The sequence below is a fragment of the Astyanax mexicanus genome, chromosome 4, assembly GCF_023375975.1.
Source record: "Astyanax mexicanus isolate ESR-SI-001 chromosome 4, AstMex3_surface, whole genome shotgun sequence".
NCBI lineage: Eukaryota > Metazoa > Chordata > Actinopteri > Characiformes > Acestrorhamphidae > Astyanax > Astyanax mexicanus.
In genome coordinates, this window is record NC_064411.1 from 27,409,226 (window position 1) to 27,425,710 (window position 16,485).

Below are 16,485 nucleotides of genomic sequence, written 5' to 3' on the forward strand. Positions count from 1 at the left end.
TAAAATTCAAAAAGTTTAAAGACATCCAGGCTTTAATATCATTAAGACATAACAGAAGTGGTTGAATAGAGAAATCGTCTTTCTTCTTTAGCGGCATGTTAATCTGGCTATCATCAGCATAACAATGAAAGGAGACACCATGTTTTCTCAGAATGGAGCCCAATGGGAGCAGATAGAGTGAAAATAGGAGAGGTCCTAAAATTGAGCCCTGTGGAACCCCATATGACAGTGGAGCTAAGGAGGATTCAGAGCCAGCAAAACGAACACACCAAGTTCTGTCAGACAGATAGGACCTGAACCATTCCAGAGCACTACCACAAATGCCCACTAGGTGCTGCAGACGGGAAACTAAAATGCTATGGTCAATTGTGTCAAATGCTGCAGTTAAATCCAGCAGAATAAGAATAGCATGGTCCCCTGAATCATTGGCCAGGAGGATATCGTTAAAAACCCTAAGCAACGCTGACTCTGTACTATGTAGGGTTTTAAAACCAGATTGAAAAATTTCAAGAGTATTATGCTCATCCAGAAAAGATTTCAGCTGAGCATAAACAACTTTCTCTAAGATTTTCGAAATAAAAGGGAGCTTGGAGATAGGTCTATAGTTTGCCAATATAGTTTGGTCAAGGCCAGATTTCTTGAGCAGGGGTTGCACTACAGCATGTTTAAAACTCGAAGGAACAACACCAGAGGTCAGACTGCTGTTAATAATGGCCAGAACCTGCGGCCCTATACTATGTATAACCTCTTTAAAAAAGTGAGGAGGCACCACATCACAGGGAGAACCTGAAGGCTTTGTATGACCCACCACATCCTTCAAGTGTGACAGAGTCACAGGCTCAAACCTATCAAGCCCAGCCAGGCAGGGGGCAGAGACAGAGGAGTCAGAGGCAGGAGCTGTGATAGGAGCTCTTGCAGTGGCAACCTTATCAATAAAAAAGTGCAGAAAGTTGTTGCACATTTCAGGGTCTGCTTCCAAGCAGATGGGCTGAGGGGGCTTAAGAACAGAGTTAATGGTTTTAAATAGCACCCGTGAATTATGACGATTTGCCATAATAATGTTTGATAAGTGCTCCCTTTTAGCTTCTTTGATTGTGTTCTGATAAGGTCGCCAGCTATCCTTTAAAATGTGAAAAGAGACCTGCAGCTTGTCTTTTTTCCATCTGCGCTCAGCTCTGCGACATTCCCGCCTCGCCTCACGAGCTCGGTCATTAAACCATGGCTCAGGTTTAACTGTAGGCTGTCTGGTTTTTAACAGAGCCACTAAGTCTAGTATGGTTCGGCAGGATTGGTTGAACCAGGAGCTGAGCTCCTCCGTATGAACAGGGGCAGAGTCAGGAGTGGGGCAGAGCTGATCGAAGGCAGTGGAAAATTGACCGGCAGAGGACGGATTAAAACTCCGACAGAGCCGAGCGGGAGCGCATGATTTAACTGCAGCATGGTATAAAACAACATCAAATAAAACAGGCATGTGATCAGAAACCCCACTATCACAGATCTCAACGTTTGAAACAGACAAGCCGTGAGAAAGAACAAGATCCAGAGTATGGCCATGTTCATGTGTGGGACCCGACACACACTGCACTAGATTAAAAGAGTCAATGATGTTTAAAAAGTCCTTCACCAGAGGTTTATCAGGACAGCAGACATGAATGTTAAAATCCCCGACAATAAGGACACGATCGTAGTTTGGCATAAGTACAGCAAGAAAATCAGAGAAATCGTTCACAAAGTCCTTGTTGTATTTGAGGGGTCGGTAAATAACAGCGCAAAGGACCGGGTCAGAGCGACCCACCTCAAATAGAGTGACTTCAAAGCTGAAGCTGATACAGAGCGCTGTTTACATTTAAAGTCATTTCTAAAAACTGTTGCCGTTCCTCCACCACGACCTGATGCCCGCGGGGAATTAAAATAATTACAGCCAGCCGGTAAAAGTTCATTGAGAGCACTGTACTCACCGGCACTAATCCAGGTCTCTGTCACACAGAGGAAATCCAGGCAGCGAGAGTAAAATAAGTCCTTCAGGATAAAAGTTTTATTTGCCAGTGATCTGGCGTTCACCAGCCCGATCCTGGCAGGAGCTGAGGAGTGGGGTTCGGCGTGTCTGGGAGCCCGGCGCAGCGTCCTCAAGTTGCGGGGATTCACCCCGCGCTGGCGAAGCCGAGGAGAGCAGGAGTGGCGGGGCCGGAAATCTTCGCCCAAGCCGGCGACAGGTATCAGGCCGGTGTTGATGTGTTCCAGAAAACGCCAGGACACGACGAATGGAATAATTAATCCAGGTCTTGTCTGAGAGATGAAAGAGGTGTGTGCCAGGCAGAACTTTAGCCTCACCTGTCGACCGCCACGTTTACCGCGACGGCGGCGACGCTTACGCCGGGGAGTTTGAGTCGAGGCCCGATACAGGTGGATTGGTATCCCCGCCAGGAGCGGGGGCAGAGTATTTTGTCCTCCTTGGCAAAACGCACGTATATCACTGACATTTTGTCTCAGATCCAACAAAGACTGGCGGTCATACACCAACAGAGACTCAATAAGTGATGTTCCAAAGCTTAATAGCACTAACACCGCCAAACAGAGAGAGAGTAGACGGCCAGCCACGCACACCGGCGCCATCTTGGTCTCCAGTAAAGAGGTCAATATCAAACCGAAAAATGTCAAGCAAAGGCTAATTACTTGTTTTACTTAGTTAGTTAATAATGTTAAAATATATTTTATATTATTATATTAGAGTCTTCCTTTGTGAGCATTGCAGACAAAAAAAAAACAGCATTATTATTATTATTATTATTATTATTATTATTATTATTAATATTTTTTCAACACTGGCACATAATTCAGGTCTGAAAGAGTTAAGACATTATTAAAGATTATTACTTTATTTTTCTGACTATAGGTCGCACTTAAAATCCTTACATTTTTCTCAAAACTGACTGTGCTTTATTATCCGATGAGCATTATGTATGAATTTTACCAGTGAGGTATTAATGAGCAGTAAAGACCCCCCACTGAAGTAGAGAGTTATAAGGGTGAGTCCTGCACTAAGGCTTGGTGCAGCAGCATTAGCATTAGCCGCTAACCGCAGAGGCGTTCAGAGGCGAATATATTGGACTGTAGACATAAGTTAGAAATAATGAATAGAGACGTTAGTTAAAAATAATGTGTTCATTAGTGTCAGTTATTCTGTCATAAGTACTGTTAATTGAATTATTGAACCCTTATTATATGTAATATGTTACCAATTGATTTGGGGATTTAGAGACCCCTTTGGTGAGACTGTGTAATTGCACAGAGCATGTGAAAGAGTACTTTTAATGTAGCTTAATGAAAATAGATCACTGTTTTTTTTACTTATGAAATGCTGGTTTCAGCATTTCATGATTGACATCACCCAAGGTGTAATGTGGGGAAAGAGCGCCATCTACTGTACCCACCCAGAGAGAGCAAGGCCAATTGTGCTCTCTCAGGGCTCCAGCAGCTGATGGCAAGCTACAGGAACAGGATTCGAACTGGCCATCTCCTAATCATAGGAGCTGCGCCTTAGTTTGCTGGACCACCTGGAGCCCTAGTGGGCCAAATTTGAATTGAAAATGTCTAATTGTGTGTGATTTTGCTGTTCACACTGCCAAACACAATCAGGTGTATGATCAAAAAGATCAGATTTGAGACACTTTTTCATTGTTTCAGTGTAGCCTATGAGTCAACAGCCAGCCGTATTCACATTTCCCTATGTCTGCATCTGTATGATTAAACAGGAAGTTGCTCTAGATAAAAGCATCTGCTGCCAAATGCTGTATTTTTTGTGATGCTGCAGATTTTCAAAATAACTGTTGTAAATCTTATGTTTTTATTTAATACTCTGCTGTCTGCACTCCTGCAGTCAGTAACGTAAATCTGCACAACTCGTACTGCCTCTAAATCAAATATGAAGATATTTGATAAATATTGACTTCCCTGGCAGATGTCTATAAAGCTAAATGGTGTGGGATTAGTCAGCTGCTCCAGAGTGGGTGAAAAATACCCCCGGCCTTAAGCCAGCCCCAGGGGGTATATATTCAGAGCGCAGGAGTAGAAGCCCCCAGTCTAATTCCTCTGTAATCCCAACTGATAGATTCTCCACTTCTTTTTGGAAGAGATAACCCCCCAAACTCTGTAAGCTGAGCGTGACCCACTGAGGCCTTTTTTTCAAGTGCTGAGTGTTTATGAGTGTGCATTAGAATGTGTGAATATATACAACATACGTACACATAGTACTGATATATGTGTGGCCACTTGAACAGGTAGAGCCATGACTCACATGCGTGAACCTGAATTAAGATTCAAAGAGTTGAAGAGTCGAGTAAAACAACAAAGTCAGTTTAATTCAGCGAGAAGATAAGTTACCCTATTTTTCGCACTATAAGGTGCACTTAAATTCCTTTAATTTTCCCAAAAATCATCAGTTTGCTTTTTAATTAACGGTGCGCCTTATCTATGAATTTTACCAGTCAGGTATTGAAGAGCAGTAAAGCCACTCTGCTGAAGTACAGCAGGTTCAGTTCTCCAGCAGTATACGCATTAGCTGCTAAACGTGCTAAACGCTGCTAGCCGTTCAGTGGTGAGTATTATCGGACTGTAGCCTGCTGCTAACCCCAGCTAGCACTGCTAAAAAAGCCTTAGCATTAGCCGCTAACCACAACACTAGCTCTTTTGCTGTTCTAAGGCTCGTTTATTAGACTGTAGTCTGCGTTTTACTGTGTTAAAACAAACTAGCTAAGCTGATATTAAGCTAATATTACCCTGGTTTACCGAAACACTTAGGGTTCCTTAGTGTAGTGCTGACAGGTGGTGGTTAGCGGCTAATATGGGCTAATGCTAATGCTCCAGCTTTAGTAGAAATCTGTAAATCTAAGCTTAGTGTAAATAAATGGAAGTGCTTTTCTCACCCAAATAAACAGTTTTTAGGAGAAAAATCTGTGTTTGACTCGTCTAAAATGTTTTTTAATATAAGAATAACAGTTTTGTGTACTTAACCTAGCTTAGCTTTACAGGCCTGCTTAATTTAGAAGGAAAACACAGCGACACCCCTGTTCCTACTACTAGTTACTAGTGTTGCATAATGTGCCTTATAATCCGATGTGCCTTATGTATGAAAATAGACCAAAAAATAGACATTTATTGATAGTGCACCTTTTAATCTGGTACACATTATAGTGCAAAAAAATAAGTTTTTTATATGCTAATCAGTTTTGCTCTAATTTATTCAGTATTGTTGTTACTGTGTGTTGTGTATATATTCCACTGTTGTGTGGGCAGTTCACTATTCTTTGCGCCAGTCTGGCTGTGGTTTGAGTCAGAAAGGACAGGGTGATCTATAAGATCATGCTGACATCAAGCTGTGTCCATTTGTGTGTGTGTGTGTGTGTGTTGTGTGTGTGTGTTTGAGTGTGTGTGTGTTTAAGAGTACTCTCCAACACTGCTTGGAGAGAGCAGGCCAGAGGCAAAATACCCAGACAGACTTTATCAACCACATACAGCAAAGCTCAGAGAGAGAGAGGGAGGGAAAGAGAGAGAGATAGGGGGTCAGAGAGATAAGGAGTTTTTTTTATTATTTGCCGTAAGCAACTGAAAGGGGAGGAGAAGTCAACATCTGACTTCTAATCCTAATCAGATTTAGAGCAGACTCCTGTGGATTAGGCTGAAATTTGCCTCACGGAATATTTACTGTACACTAAAAGCTTGTGCCTGATCTGATCTAGACTGACCAGACAAACACTACTCTTCAAAAGACATCTACACAAATGTTAAGATATATATTCATACATTTGTATGTAGCAATTAATATTAAAAACATAGTCTTATAATAATAATAATTTTAATACATTTTCCAGTCTGCAAAAGGCACGTTGTGATGCTCATTGCTATCTTACACCCAGCGAACAGTTTATTTTCACATGTGCGTCTGTGTCCTTTAAATAACATCAGTTCTTGTGAATATAATAATCTACACTGATAGGTGTTGGGGTCTGGAAGTGAGGTGTGTTCAGGTAAATTTCTTGTGTATTGCTATCTTGTTAGTAGAAAACACAGGTGCACTACTGACTGATTAAAACCCTGACAACCTTCGGTTTCTTCCTCTTAATGTAAGGGATGTAATGTAATTAGCATCTCTGTGGTGATGCTCATAAGAGGTGTGGACCTGTTTTTTTTTTCTGTAAAGCTGCTTTGTGACAACTTTTGTTGTAAAAAGTGTTATATAAATAAGATTGAATTGAATAATAGAGGAAGTTACAACAGTCATGCGTTCATTGCTATCTTGGCAACGCAGGTGCGCTCAGTGAACGTAAACCCCCACTCACTTACACTTACACTAGGAAACGCAGCAGCACAAACCCAACTTTCACGTTAACAATAAACAGAATAAATAATAAAATAACATTGCTGTTTCCCTAAACTGGATGCTTGCGCACCTTCACAGCATAAACGAGCAGGTCATCCCCTGCCGGTAAGCGCAGAAGCACTGCACCATTAAAATACCTGCCAAAGTCAAAGCACACCTGGCTTTTAAAGGGAATGACAACTGCCACACTGATTGGTATATTTAACGTTACGCCCAAATCACATGCCTTTTGTGCATTTCAAACAGATTTCGATTTACTTTCCTGTAGTTGCTATAGTAAAGACACATTGACACCCTAAATCAAACTGCACAGTTTTCGTTTAATGGCTCGCCTATAGACTCCTAAAATAGGACCCTCAAACTGATATGGGAAGTCCTATTTTTATTTGTATTTACTGAGCTACACATACAGCACTAGTGTGTACGCATATGTAACACATCCCACACACTTTCAGTTTTCAGTCAGAGATGGCCAAATGTATAGTATCTGTAGTGCACCTCTTTTTTTTACTATAAAAAGGTACTCTACTTCAAGAACTACACACATAAGAAAACTACAGCATCTACAGTACATGCAAAAAACACTATAAATAATAAAAAATAATAAATAAATATTAAAAACTTTTCCTATACAAGAAGGAAAGAATCATGCTAGATAGTATCAGACATATCTTGGTAAATCAACTATTTGTGGTGTCCGTGTTGAATATATGAGGAAAGCCATTGTAACTGTGTACTAACCTGCAGTGGACGGCGACGGGGCCGGCGTCCGGAGGATTGCAGGCTTTGACTCTACGCAGGAAGGCCAAGAATGGGGTGGGGTATTCAGGTACGCCATGATCAGGCCACGCCGTAAACTGAAACTGCCTGACCTCTCTCCTCTCATTACAGCCACTCTGAGAGAGAAAGAGAGAGAGAGAGAGAGAGAATTAGTAAGGGTGAATCCACAGCAAGGATCATGTATTTGGTTAGTTGTATTCCGATTGTCTCTCTACATTTCACATTAATTAGTTTATAGAATATTGTCCGTTTGGCAAGTTACTTTTTTCAGGTGTCAGATTCCTTTTATGTCTGTGTATGAATAAGAGTTAATCTACAGTTACAGTGGATACAGAATCATTAGTGTAATCTAAACCAAAGAAAAGAAAGAAGTGTAATTAAAAGTTCCACTCTGTGGAAGGTGGTGGATGTAAGTTATATGGAGCTCCTCAACACTGCAATCTGTTTGTGTTGTGTTGGTAAATGATGAAGACCATAAACCAGCGGTCTTGACCTTGACCTTGACCTTGTTTGGAATCGGTCTTGTCTCTGTCTTGGGGTGAGGTGGACTCGGAGACTGTGGCCTCGGAGTCCGAGTGCTCTGTCTGAGGTCAAGTTTATTAGAAACTGAACTTTTTTTCTTTTGTTACTGAACATCAACTATTCATTCAAACACACCCAATCAGTCCTTTCTCTGTGTGCCTAAAACCTTAGCAACAAGCTATCTAACACACTAATGTTACCTGGGACAGAACTAAAGCTAGCGACAAGCTAGCTATCCTTAGTGATGAGCTAGCTAACCTTAGCAACAAGCTATCTAACACACTAATGTTACCTGGGACAGAACTAAAGCTAGCGACAAGCTAGCTATCCTTAGTGATGAGCTAGCTAATCTTAGCGGCGAGCTAGATAACACACTAATGTTACCTGGGACAGAACTAAAGCTAACGACAAGCTAGCTCTCCTTAGTGATGAGCTAGCTAACCTTAGCGACGAGCTAGATAACACACTAATGTTACCAGGGAGAGAACTAAAGCTAGCGACAAGCTAGCTATCTTAAGTAATGAGCTAGCCAACCTTAGCGACAAGCTAGAAAACTCACTAATGTTACCTGGGACAGAACTAAAGCTAGCAACAAGCTAGCTATCCTTAGTGATGAGCTAGATAACACACTAATGTTACCTGGGACAGAACTAAAGCTAACGACAAGCTAGCTATCCTTAGTGATGGCTAGATAACACACTAATGTTACCTGGGACAGAACTAAAGCTAGCAACAAGCTAGCTATCCTTAGTGATGGCTAGATAACACACTAATGTTACCGGGGAGAGAACCACGGTTAGCGACAAGCTAGCTTTCCTTAGTGACGAGCTAGCTAATCTTAGCAACAAGCTAACTAAATTGCTAATGTTACCAGCAGAAGAACTACTGTTAGCAATGAGCTGGCTAACCTTAGCATGTTATATTCCACAAATATTGTTTAAAGCTTTTGTTTAAGGGGAAATGTTGATAGTTTTCACATTTTATAACAAAAATAAATAGAATTTGATTTTCCTGGTCTTAACTCGGACTCAGCTCTAGCTACAACACTCTGTTTATTAGCGCTGCGGTTTTAGTATCTATACCAGTCGAAGTTCTATTATACAGAGTAAACAATCCTCCCTGTCTTCTTATCATATATAAAAATAAGTTGGATACAGATATCTTTCTTCCAGTCTTCATTTAACTCAATGGAGTCAAACCTCTCTACAGCTACAATCAACCAGTGACACCTGATGAGACACCTGATGAGGCTAATAATACAACTGTCTATCCAACCCTGAGACAATACTGTGTGTATATATATATATATATATATATATATATATATATGTGTGTGTAACAGAGACTGCATGCATGACAGAATGAGAGCACACTGCATTCACGAATGAGGAAGCCTTATTGCAGAGTGTGTGTGTGTGTGTGTGTGATAAGACTGAAATGTGATATACTCCACACGCGGAAGGAAGGTAATTGTAGAGGCAGACAGGAGAGAAAAGCGTCAGCTACGTGCAAGACAGACAGATAGACAGACAGACAGACAGACAGGCTGTCGAGATAAAATTAGACCCAGAGACAAAGAGAGTGAGGGAGTAAGACCACCTGGCAGAAATGAGAATGGAATTTAAAAGCAGGTAGAGTGATAGAAAAAGAGAGAGAGAGAGTGAGTGCTAAAGATATACAGACATAAAAGAGATAGACAGGTAGAAAGATAGACACATCTGTTTTTTGGGATTCCATTATTGTTATTATTATTATTTTTCAGGTGCATCCCAAAAAATTAGAATATCAATGAAAAGTTACTTTATTTCAGTAGTTCAGGTCAAAATGTGAAACATATATTATATAGATGTATTAAACACAGAGTGATCTATTTTAAACATTTATTTATTTTAATGTTGATGATTATGGCTTACAGCTAATGAAAACTAAAAAAAAATCAGTATTTCAGAAAATTAGAAAATTATATAAGACCAAATGGTATTTTTGGCAGTTTGGGCAGTCTGCCAAATCCTGCTGGAAAATAAAATCCACATCTCCATAAAAATTATCAGCAGAGGGAAGCATGAAGTTCTGTAAGATTTTGTGGGAAAACAAAACTGCACTGACTTTAGACTTGATAATAAAACACAGTGGATCAACACCAGCAGATGATCAGCATGACTCTACATACCATCACTGATTGGTGGAAACTTCACACAAGACCTCAAGCAGCTTGAACTGTGCGTCTCTCCACTCTTCCTCCAGACTCTGATCCCTTGATTTACAAATGAAATGTAAAATTTACTGATGATCAGTGATGGTTTGGAGAGACATGCTGATCATCTGCTGGTGTTGATCCACTGTGTTTTATTATCAAGTCTAAAGTCAGTGCAGTTTTGTTTTCCCACAAAATCTTACAGCACTTCATGCTTCCCTCTGCTACTGACTACTTTTATAGAGATGAGATTTTATTTTCCAGCAGGACCTGGCACACTGCCCACACTGCCAAAAGCACCAGTTGGTCTTATTTCATATTCTAATTTTTTGAGACACAGATTTTTGGGTTTTCATTGGCTTTAAGTCATAATCAATAACAATAAAAGAAATAAAAGCTTAAAATTGATTACTGTAATTACATCTATAATAATAATAGATGTAATTAAGCAATAATACACGCGAGATTTGTGCTATAATATAATATAACTTCCTAATAACAATTACTTCATTTATACAATATTATTATATATAATTGTACTGAAAACACACATTCAAATATTTACATAATCTCTAAGATTTATTTTGTAAACAGACCAAGTCTCACTGTCTCAACACCTAGATGGCATGTAATACATGTATGTATTTACTATACTAAAAAGAATGTATTACATGTCATCTATGTGTTGAGACAGTGTAATATGTGTGTTTTAACTAACAATATTTACATTTCGTGAATTACAATATATTATGTATTGTAAATTATTTTAGTAATATTGTATAAATGAAGTAATTGTAATTAGGTTATATTGCATTCAGAAATTAGGTTACTAAAAAAAAGGATTGATTCAGCAAAAATAAATTTAGTAAAGTTTACTAAAATAAAGGATTGACTGAGTTCAGTTCACTTATTTACTCTATGTAACATTTAAGTCTTGAAACCGAGTTGAAGTTACTTACATTAATCTCAAATTAAATTTACTTTAAAAAAGCAAATGCAGAAAGTTGCAAAAAAAAATTAGGTAAATTTTACTCATAATTTTTTTTAGTGTAGAATGGCTCTCAGCCAATCACATTGCAGAGTCAGAACTGTGAACTGTGGTGAAATACATCTAAATACATTTAAATAATTTCACATTTTGAACTAAATAACGAAATAAAGCAACTTTTCAATGATGTTCTAAATTTTTTAAGATGCACTAGTAAGTTTTTGCAGTATTAGTATTAGTAATAATTATTGAGGGGTCTGAGGGGTCTTCTTCACCTTGTGCAGTGAGAAGGTCCGGACGCAGAACGTGGCCAGCTCCATGGTGTCCAGCAGAGTGACCTGCACCAGGCCGTATGTGTCTGTGCCTCTGCTGGGCCAGTACTGATCACACTTTATCTGAAGAAAGACAGAAACCGCCATTAAATTAACACACGCTGAGGCAGAAAATTGAACACACACACACACACACACACACACACACACACACACACACACACACACACGCAGAGCGGCGCGACTGCCTTCTGTGATCACTGCCATCACAGTGTATCAAACACACACACACACAGATACACACACACATACACACACACACACTGTCCACTGCTAACAGAAGCAGATGTTTAGTTCCACACCTCATCTCAAATACATTACTGTACAACACTTTCACACACACACACACCACATCATCATTACATCATCTCTCTCTCTCTCTCTCACCCGAGATTTCTCCTCCAGTTTGGTCATCATAACCACAGACGCCGCTCTCTGCTCCCACACCATCCTCCAGAAGTCTCCGAACGTCTCCGGCAGCGGACCCTGCGTGGCAATGTACGCGTTCTGCTTCCTGTAGCCATCAATGTAGTTTGCATTGATGTAGTCACTTCCCATGATGCCTGCTGATAGTATGAAAAAAGAGTATAGCAGTGAACATGCTATCTATCTTATAAAGACTATTAAAAATGTTACAAACATCACACATAAAGGTTTATAGTCCTGAACATGCCATCAGTTTGTGATTATTCAGAAAAAGACTGGAAAAGAAAGAAAGAAATAAGAAAAGAAAGAAGGAACTGAGGTGGTTTTCTGTTTGTCGAACAAGACCAGTCCCCAATATTTAAAAAAGTGAAGTCAAAAAGATGTGATAACTGAGTTAAAAGGAAGAAGATTGGGTGGTGGAGGGATGCAAAGACATGTGCAAGGTAGAGATCATATTAATTATTAAGATGTTAGATTGTTAGGGAGTGGCTCAAGCCAAGGCGCGTTGCTATGCTCATCGCTATTTTACACCTCGCCAACAGTCTATTTTCTTGCCTTTCACCTGTGCCGTTTCAACTAGAGCTTAGATCGCCCCCAAAAAATCCAGCCCGACCAGCTCAATCCCGTGCACATTCTGCCCAATCCATAAACTGTAATTATGAGCCTGAGCCCGAATTAAACCCAACATTTTTTTTAAGTAAGTAGAGCGTTAAAACTAAACATTGGAACACTAAAGAAGCATAGACCTATAAGACCAATGTTTATTAAGAACCGATCTCCCCGTCTACTCTAATATAAATAAGAAAATCTAATATTTTCAGAACAAACTATTTTTTTTAAAATATAGCTTATAGCAAAACACATACAACAACAATAAGGCTATGCACTCCACACTCATTGAACGGAAATAGGCCAAAAACAATAGCATAATTTAAGTGCGTAATGCAGAGAAGAAGAGTTCCAGAGCTGCATGATTATAACATTCTAACCTGTGCAACATTCATATCACGCCATAGGATTATATAAAATAAAAATATCATCGGGTCTGGTTCGGGCAGGGAATCTAAGCTCTAATTTAAATTGACCTGAGCTTATAAATATTTCTGGCTTATTTCTATCTTGGCAATGGAAAACACAGGTGCTCCACTGACTGATTTAAACCCTAACAACAGTCAACCATCAGATGCCAGTCCCTAAATGTTTATTATTAAATCAGGTAACTACTACAAGGTCTTAAAATAAGTAGACTGTACGTAGAGTAATAGTTTGATGGTGCAGGTTGAGTTACAGTTAGGGCTGTAGGTACTAGGCTAAGAGACTGTTACAGATGTTAACCTAGAGTGAATGAGATGATTGGAATTGGGTGGATTAGAAAGTAATGTGATGCTCAACTAAAACTCTTAATTTTAGATTGTTTAGAAGCTAAGAGAGGGTGATTAGATTCATTATCACATTGTGTTGGAAATGAATAAAGGGTATCCAGATTAAAACCCCTTTTTGCGCAAGCTGGGGATGGCATGGCAATGGAATTTTCTCCTGAAAGCAGGGCAGGAACCTTAGGAGGAACCAAGACACAGTAGACAAACTCCTCCTCTGATTGGTGCCAGATATGAAGTTACTTAGGACTTGCTAGATTTAGCGAATTGCAAGATTTTGCAATAAGATCAAGACATTGATTAAGTAAGAGTAAGAGGCCGGCTGTTTGAAAGGTAAGAGTTGTTTGTGATTGCTTTTGATTAGTTCAAGTAAATCGAAGGCGCTGTTCATGCAATGAATAGTTGTCAGTCTGTTATATTTAAGACCCCAGAAGAAGAAAAAGGTGAAATGGGACCACCTGTAATATCAGAAGTCCAGAAAGGGCAAAGGAACAAGCCCAACCTCAACAAAAAGCAGCATGATGCCCTCAGGAAGACTCAGGTTCTGAGGTTGAAGGCAAATTGTGATGTGGAACCTGAAAAGGGGCAGGGGGAGGTGGAAATTAAAGGGATGAAGGAGTGGATGATTGAGAGGAAGGGGAAAGAGAATGATTGACAGGAAGTAAGGGTAGACAATGAAAGTAAGGGAATAGTGAACGATTGAAAAAAGAAAAGAGTGGACAATTGAAGAAAGGGAAGAGTGGGCAGTTGAAGAAAGAGAAGAGTGAACAATTAAAGGAAAAGGAAAAAGGACAATTGAGGGGAAGAGAGAGTGAATGATTAAGAGGAAGAATGAGTGGACAATTAAAGGAAGGGAAGAGTGGACAATTTAAGAAAGGAGAGAGTTGACAATTGAAGAAAGGGAAGAGAGAACAGTTAAAGGAAAATTAAAAAAGGACAATTGATGGGGAAGGGAGAGTAAACGATTGAGAGGTAGGAGAGAGGGGGCTATTAAAGGAACAGAAAAAAAATGACGATTGAGAAGAGGGGAGAGTGAACAAATAAAGGAACAATAAAAAGGAAGTTTGAAGGAAGTGGAAAAAGGAACAGGAAAAATGTTTTAAAGAGGAAGGGAAAGTGGACAATTAATGGAATGGGATAGAGAACAATTGAAAGGAGGGGCGAGTGGACGTTTAAAAAAGGGGAGATTGAAGGAACAGGAAAAAGGATGATTGAGAGGAGGGGAGAGTGTACAATTAAAAGAGAGAGAAAGAAAACAATTAAAGGAAAAAAGAGAGTGGGCGAAAGGAAGTGAGAGTTGACATTTCAGAGAAAGGGGAGAGAGAACGAATAAGGGAAGGGGAGAGTGGATGATTGAAGTAAGGGGACAATTAAAGGAAGAGGAAAAAGTTGATAGAGAGGAAGAGAAAGTGAACAATTAAAAAAAGAAGAGAGAACAAGTGGAAGAGGACAATTGAAGAAAGGGGCGAGTGGACAATTGAAGAAAGGGGGGAGTGGACAATTGAAGAAAGGGGCGAGTGGACAATTGAAGAAAGGGGCGAGTGGACAATTGAAGAAAGGGGGGAGTGGACAATTGAAGAAAGGGGCGAGTGGACAATTGAAGAAAGGGGCGAGTGGACAATTGAAGAAAGGGGGGAGTGGACAATTGAAGAAAGGGGCGAGTGGACAATTGAAGAAAGGGGCGAGTGGACAATTGAAGAAACTGGGGAGTGGACAATTGAAGAAAGGGGCGAGTGGACAATTGAAGAAAAGGGTGAGTGGACAATTGAAGAAAGGGGGGAGTGGACAATTGAAGAAAAGGGTGAGTGGACAATTGAAGAAAGGGGGGAGTGGACAATTGAAAAAAGGGGGGAGTGGACAATTAAAGAAAGGGGCGAGTGGACAATTGAAGAAAAGGGTGAGTGGACAATTGAAGAAAGGGGGGAGTGGACAATTGAAGAAAAAGGTGAGTGGACAATTGAAGAAAGGGGGGAGTGGACAATTGAAGAAAGGGGTGAGTGGACAATTGAAGAAAAGGAATTAATAAAGAAACAGTAAAAGGACGATTGAGAGGAGGGGAGAGTTTAAAATTAAATGAAAGGAAGAGTGGACAGTTGAAGGAAAAAAGTATGGACAATTGAAGAAAGAGGAAAAAAGACAATTGAAGGAAGAGGATAAAGGCTGATCGAGAGAAAGAGAGAGTGGATGTTTTAGAGGAAGGGGAGTGAGGATGAATGAAGGAAGGGGACAATTGAAGTAGAGGAAAAAAGGCGATAGAGAGGAAGGGACATTGGACAATTAAAGGAGGCGAAGAGTGAACAGTTGATGAAAGGGGTAGAGTGGACAATTGAAGAAACAGGAAAAAGGATAATTGAGAGGAAGGTGAGCGTGGACAATTAAAGGGAAAAGAGAGTTGACAATTGAAGGAAGAGGAAAAAGTACAATTGAAGGAAGAGGAAAAAGGCCGATAGAGAGGAAGGGACAGTGGATGATTCAGAGAAGGGGACAGTTGAAAGAGTGAATGAGGGGAAAGATGAGTAGAGATGGAGCTGAACCAGGTGAAACTGAGGTAAATCAAGTCAAACTGAGGCAGGCAGGGCTCATCAGCAGAATCCATCTGAAGTGGGCGGAGTCGAGTAGATTTGAGTTGAAGTGACAGGTGTTGAGTACAATGGAATGGAGCAGAGCTAAGGTGAAGGTAGATGAGCAGATCCAGGTGGAGTTGAGTTCAGCTATGCATGGTTGAGTAGAATAAGATGAGCTTTAAGATGTGTTAGCGTTGCATCTTTTTGAGGAGATAAAGTTGAGTCCATTTGGAAGAGGACAACTTGAGTCTGTTTGAAGGGGAACTGGGTCCTACTGAAGAGAGCTGAATCCAATTTGAGGCAATGTTAATCCATTTAAATTTACAAAAACCCAAATCTAACCCCAGCCCACAAAACAAAAGCCTTTCTAAGTTTAAAAAGCTAAAAGAAATCTGTGCTAGGCAAAAAAAGCTAGCTTCCTAATTACAAAGAAATGACTCCTGTGATTTTGTTAATGTTAAAAAACAATGCTATCTTTATGCCGTTAAATGCTTCAGTATGCTATGTGGCTATTATGTTATGTGTCTATTTACTGTTGAACCTAAAATTATTTTTTAAAGGTTATTAAATGTTTAAAAAAAAATTAAGCAGGACTGATATGTTTAATTATTTTAAATAAACACATTTCAGCTATTAATAGAAAACATATTGTTTAGGATTTAGTGGCCCGTTAAAGATGATGTAACAATTTCAGAAATTTTATAGAAAAAGAAAGATACAGCTTATCAATTTAAGTTATTTTAAAGTAGCCTAAATCATGTTAACCCTTTGTATTGGTGGGTTGATTATTTAGCTTTCACAGGGGACACACATTTTGTTGTAGGAAGATTTGTCCTTTAAGATTTGTCTTGACAGAGGGTATATCAGTATTAACCCTTTGATGCGCAGCATGGGTCAAAAATTAATTTTTGCATTCATTTTCTTAAG

The 16,485-nt window shown here is 39.7% G+C and overlaps 1 protein-coding gene across 18 annotated transcripts in view; it reads right to left on the reverse strand.

Annotated features, from left to right (window-relative positions):
- Positions 1-16,485, reverse strand: part of ptprsb (protein tyrosine phosphatase receptor type Sb) — a 281,301-nt gene that overhangs the window by 19,679 nt on the left and 245,137 nt on the right. For 11 of the 18 annotated variants that reach the window (XM_049478945.1, XM_049478940.1, XM_049478942.1 and 8 more), the window contains 3 exons: positions 11,580-11,758; positions 11,136-11,255; positions 7,118-7,272 (listed from right to left, as the gene is read on the reverse strand). In XM_049478945.1, the coding sequence (XP_049334902.1) occupies positions 7,118-7,272; positions 11,136-11,255; positions 11,580-11,758 (454 nt within the window). The remainder of the gene's footprint in view (positions 1-7,117; positions 7,273-11,135; positions 11,256-11,579; positions 11,759-16,485) is intronic. The other 7 variants (XM_049478946.1, XM_049478941.1, XM_049478944.1 and 4 more) reach the window with 1 other exon arrangement.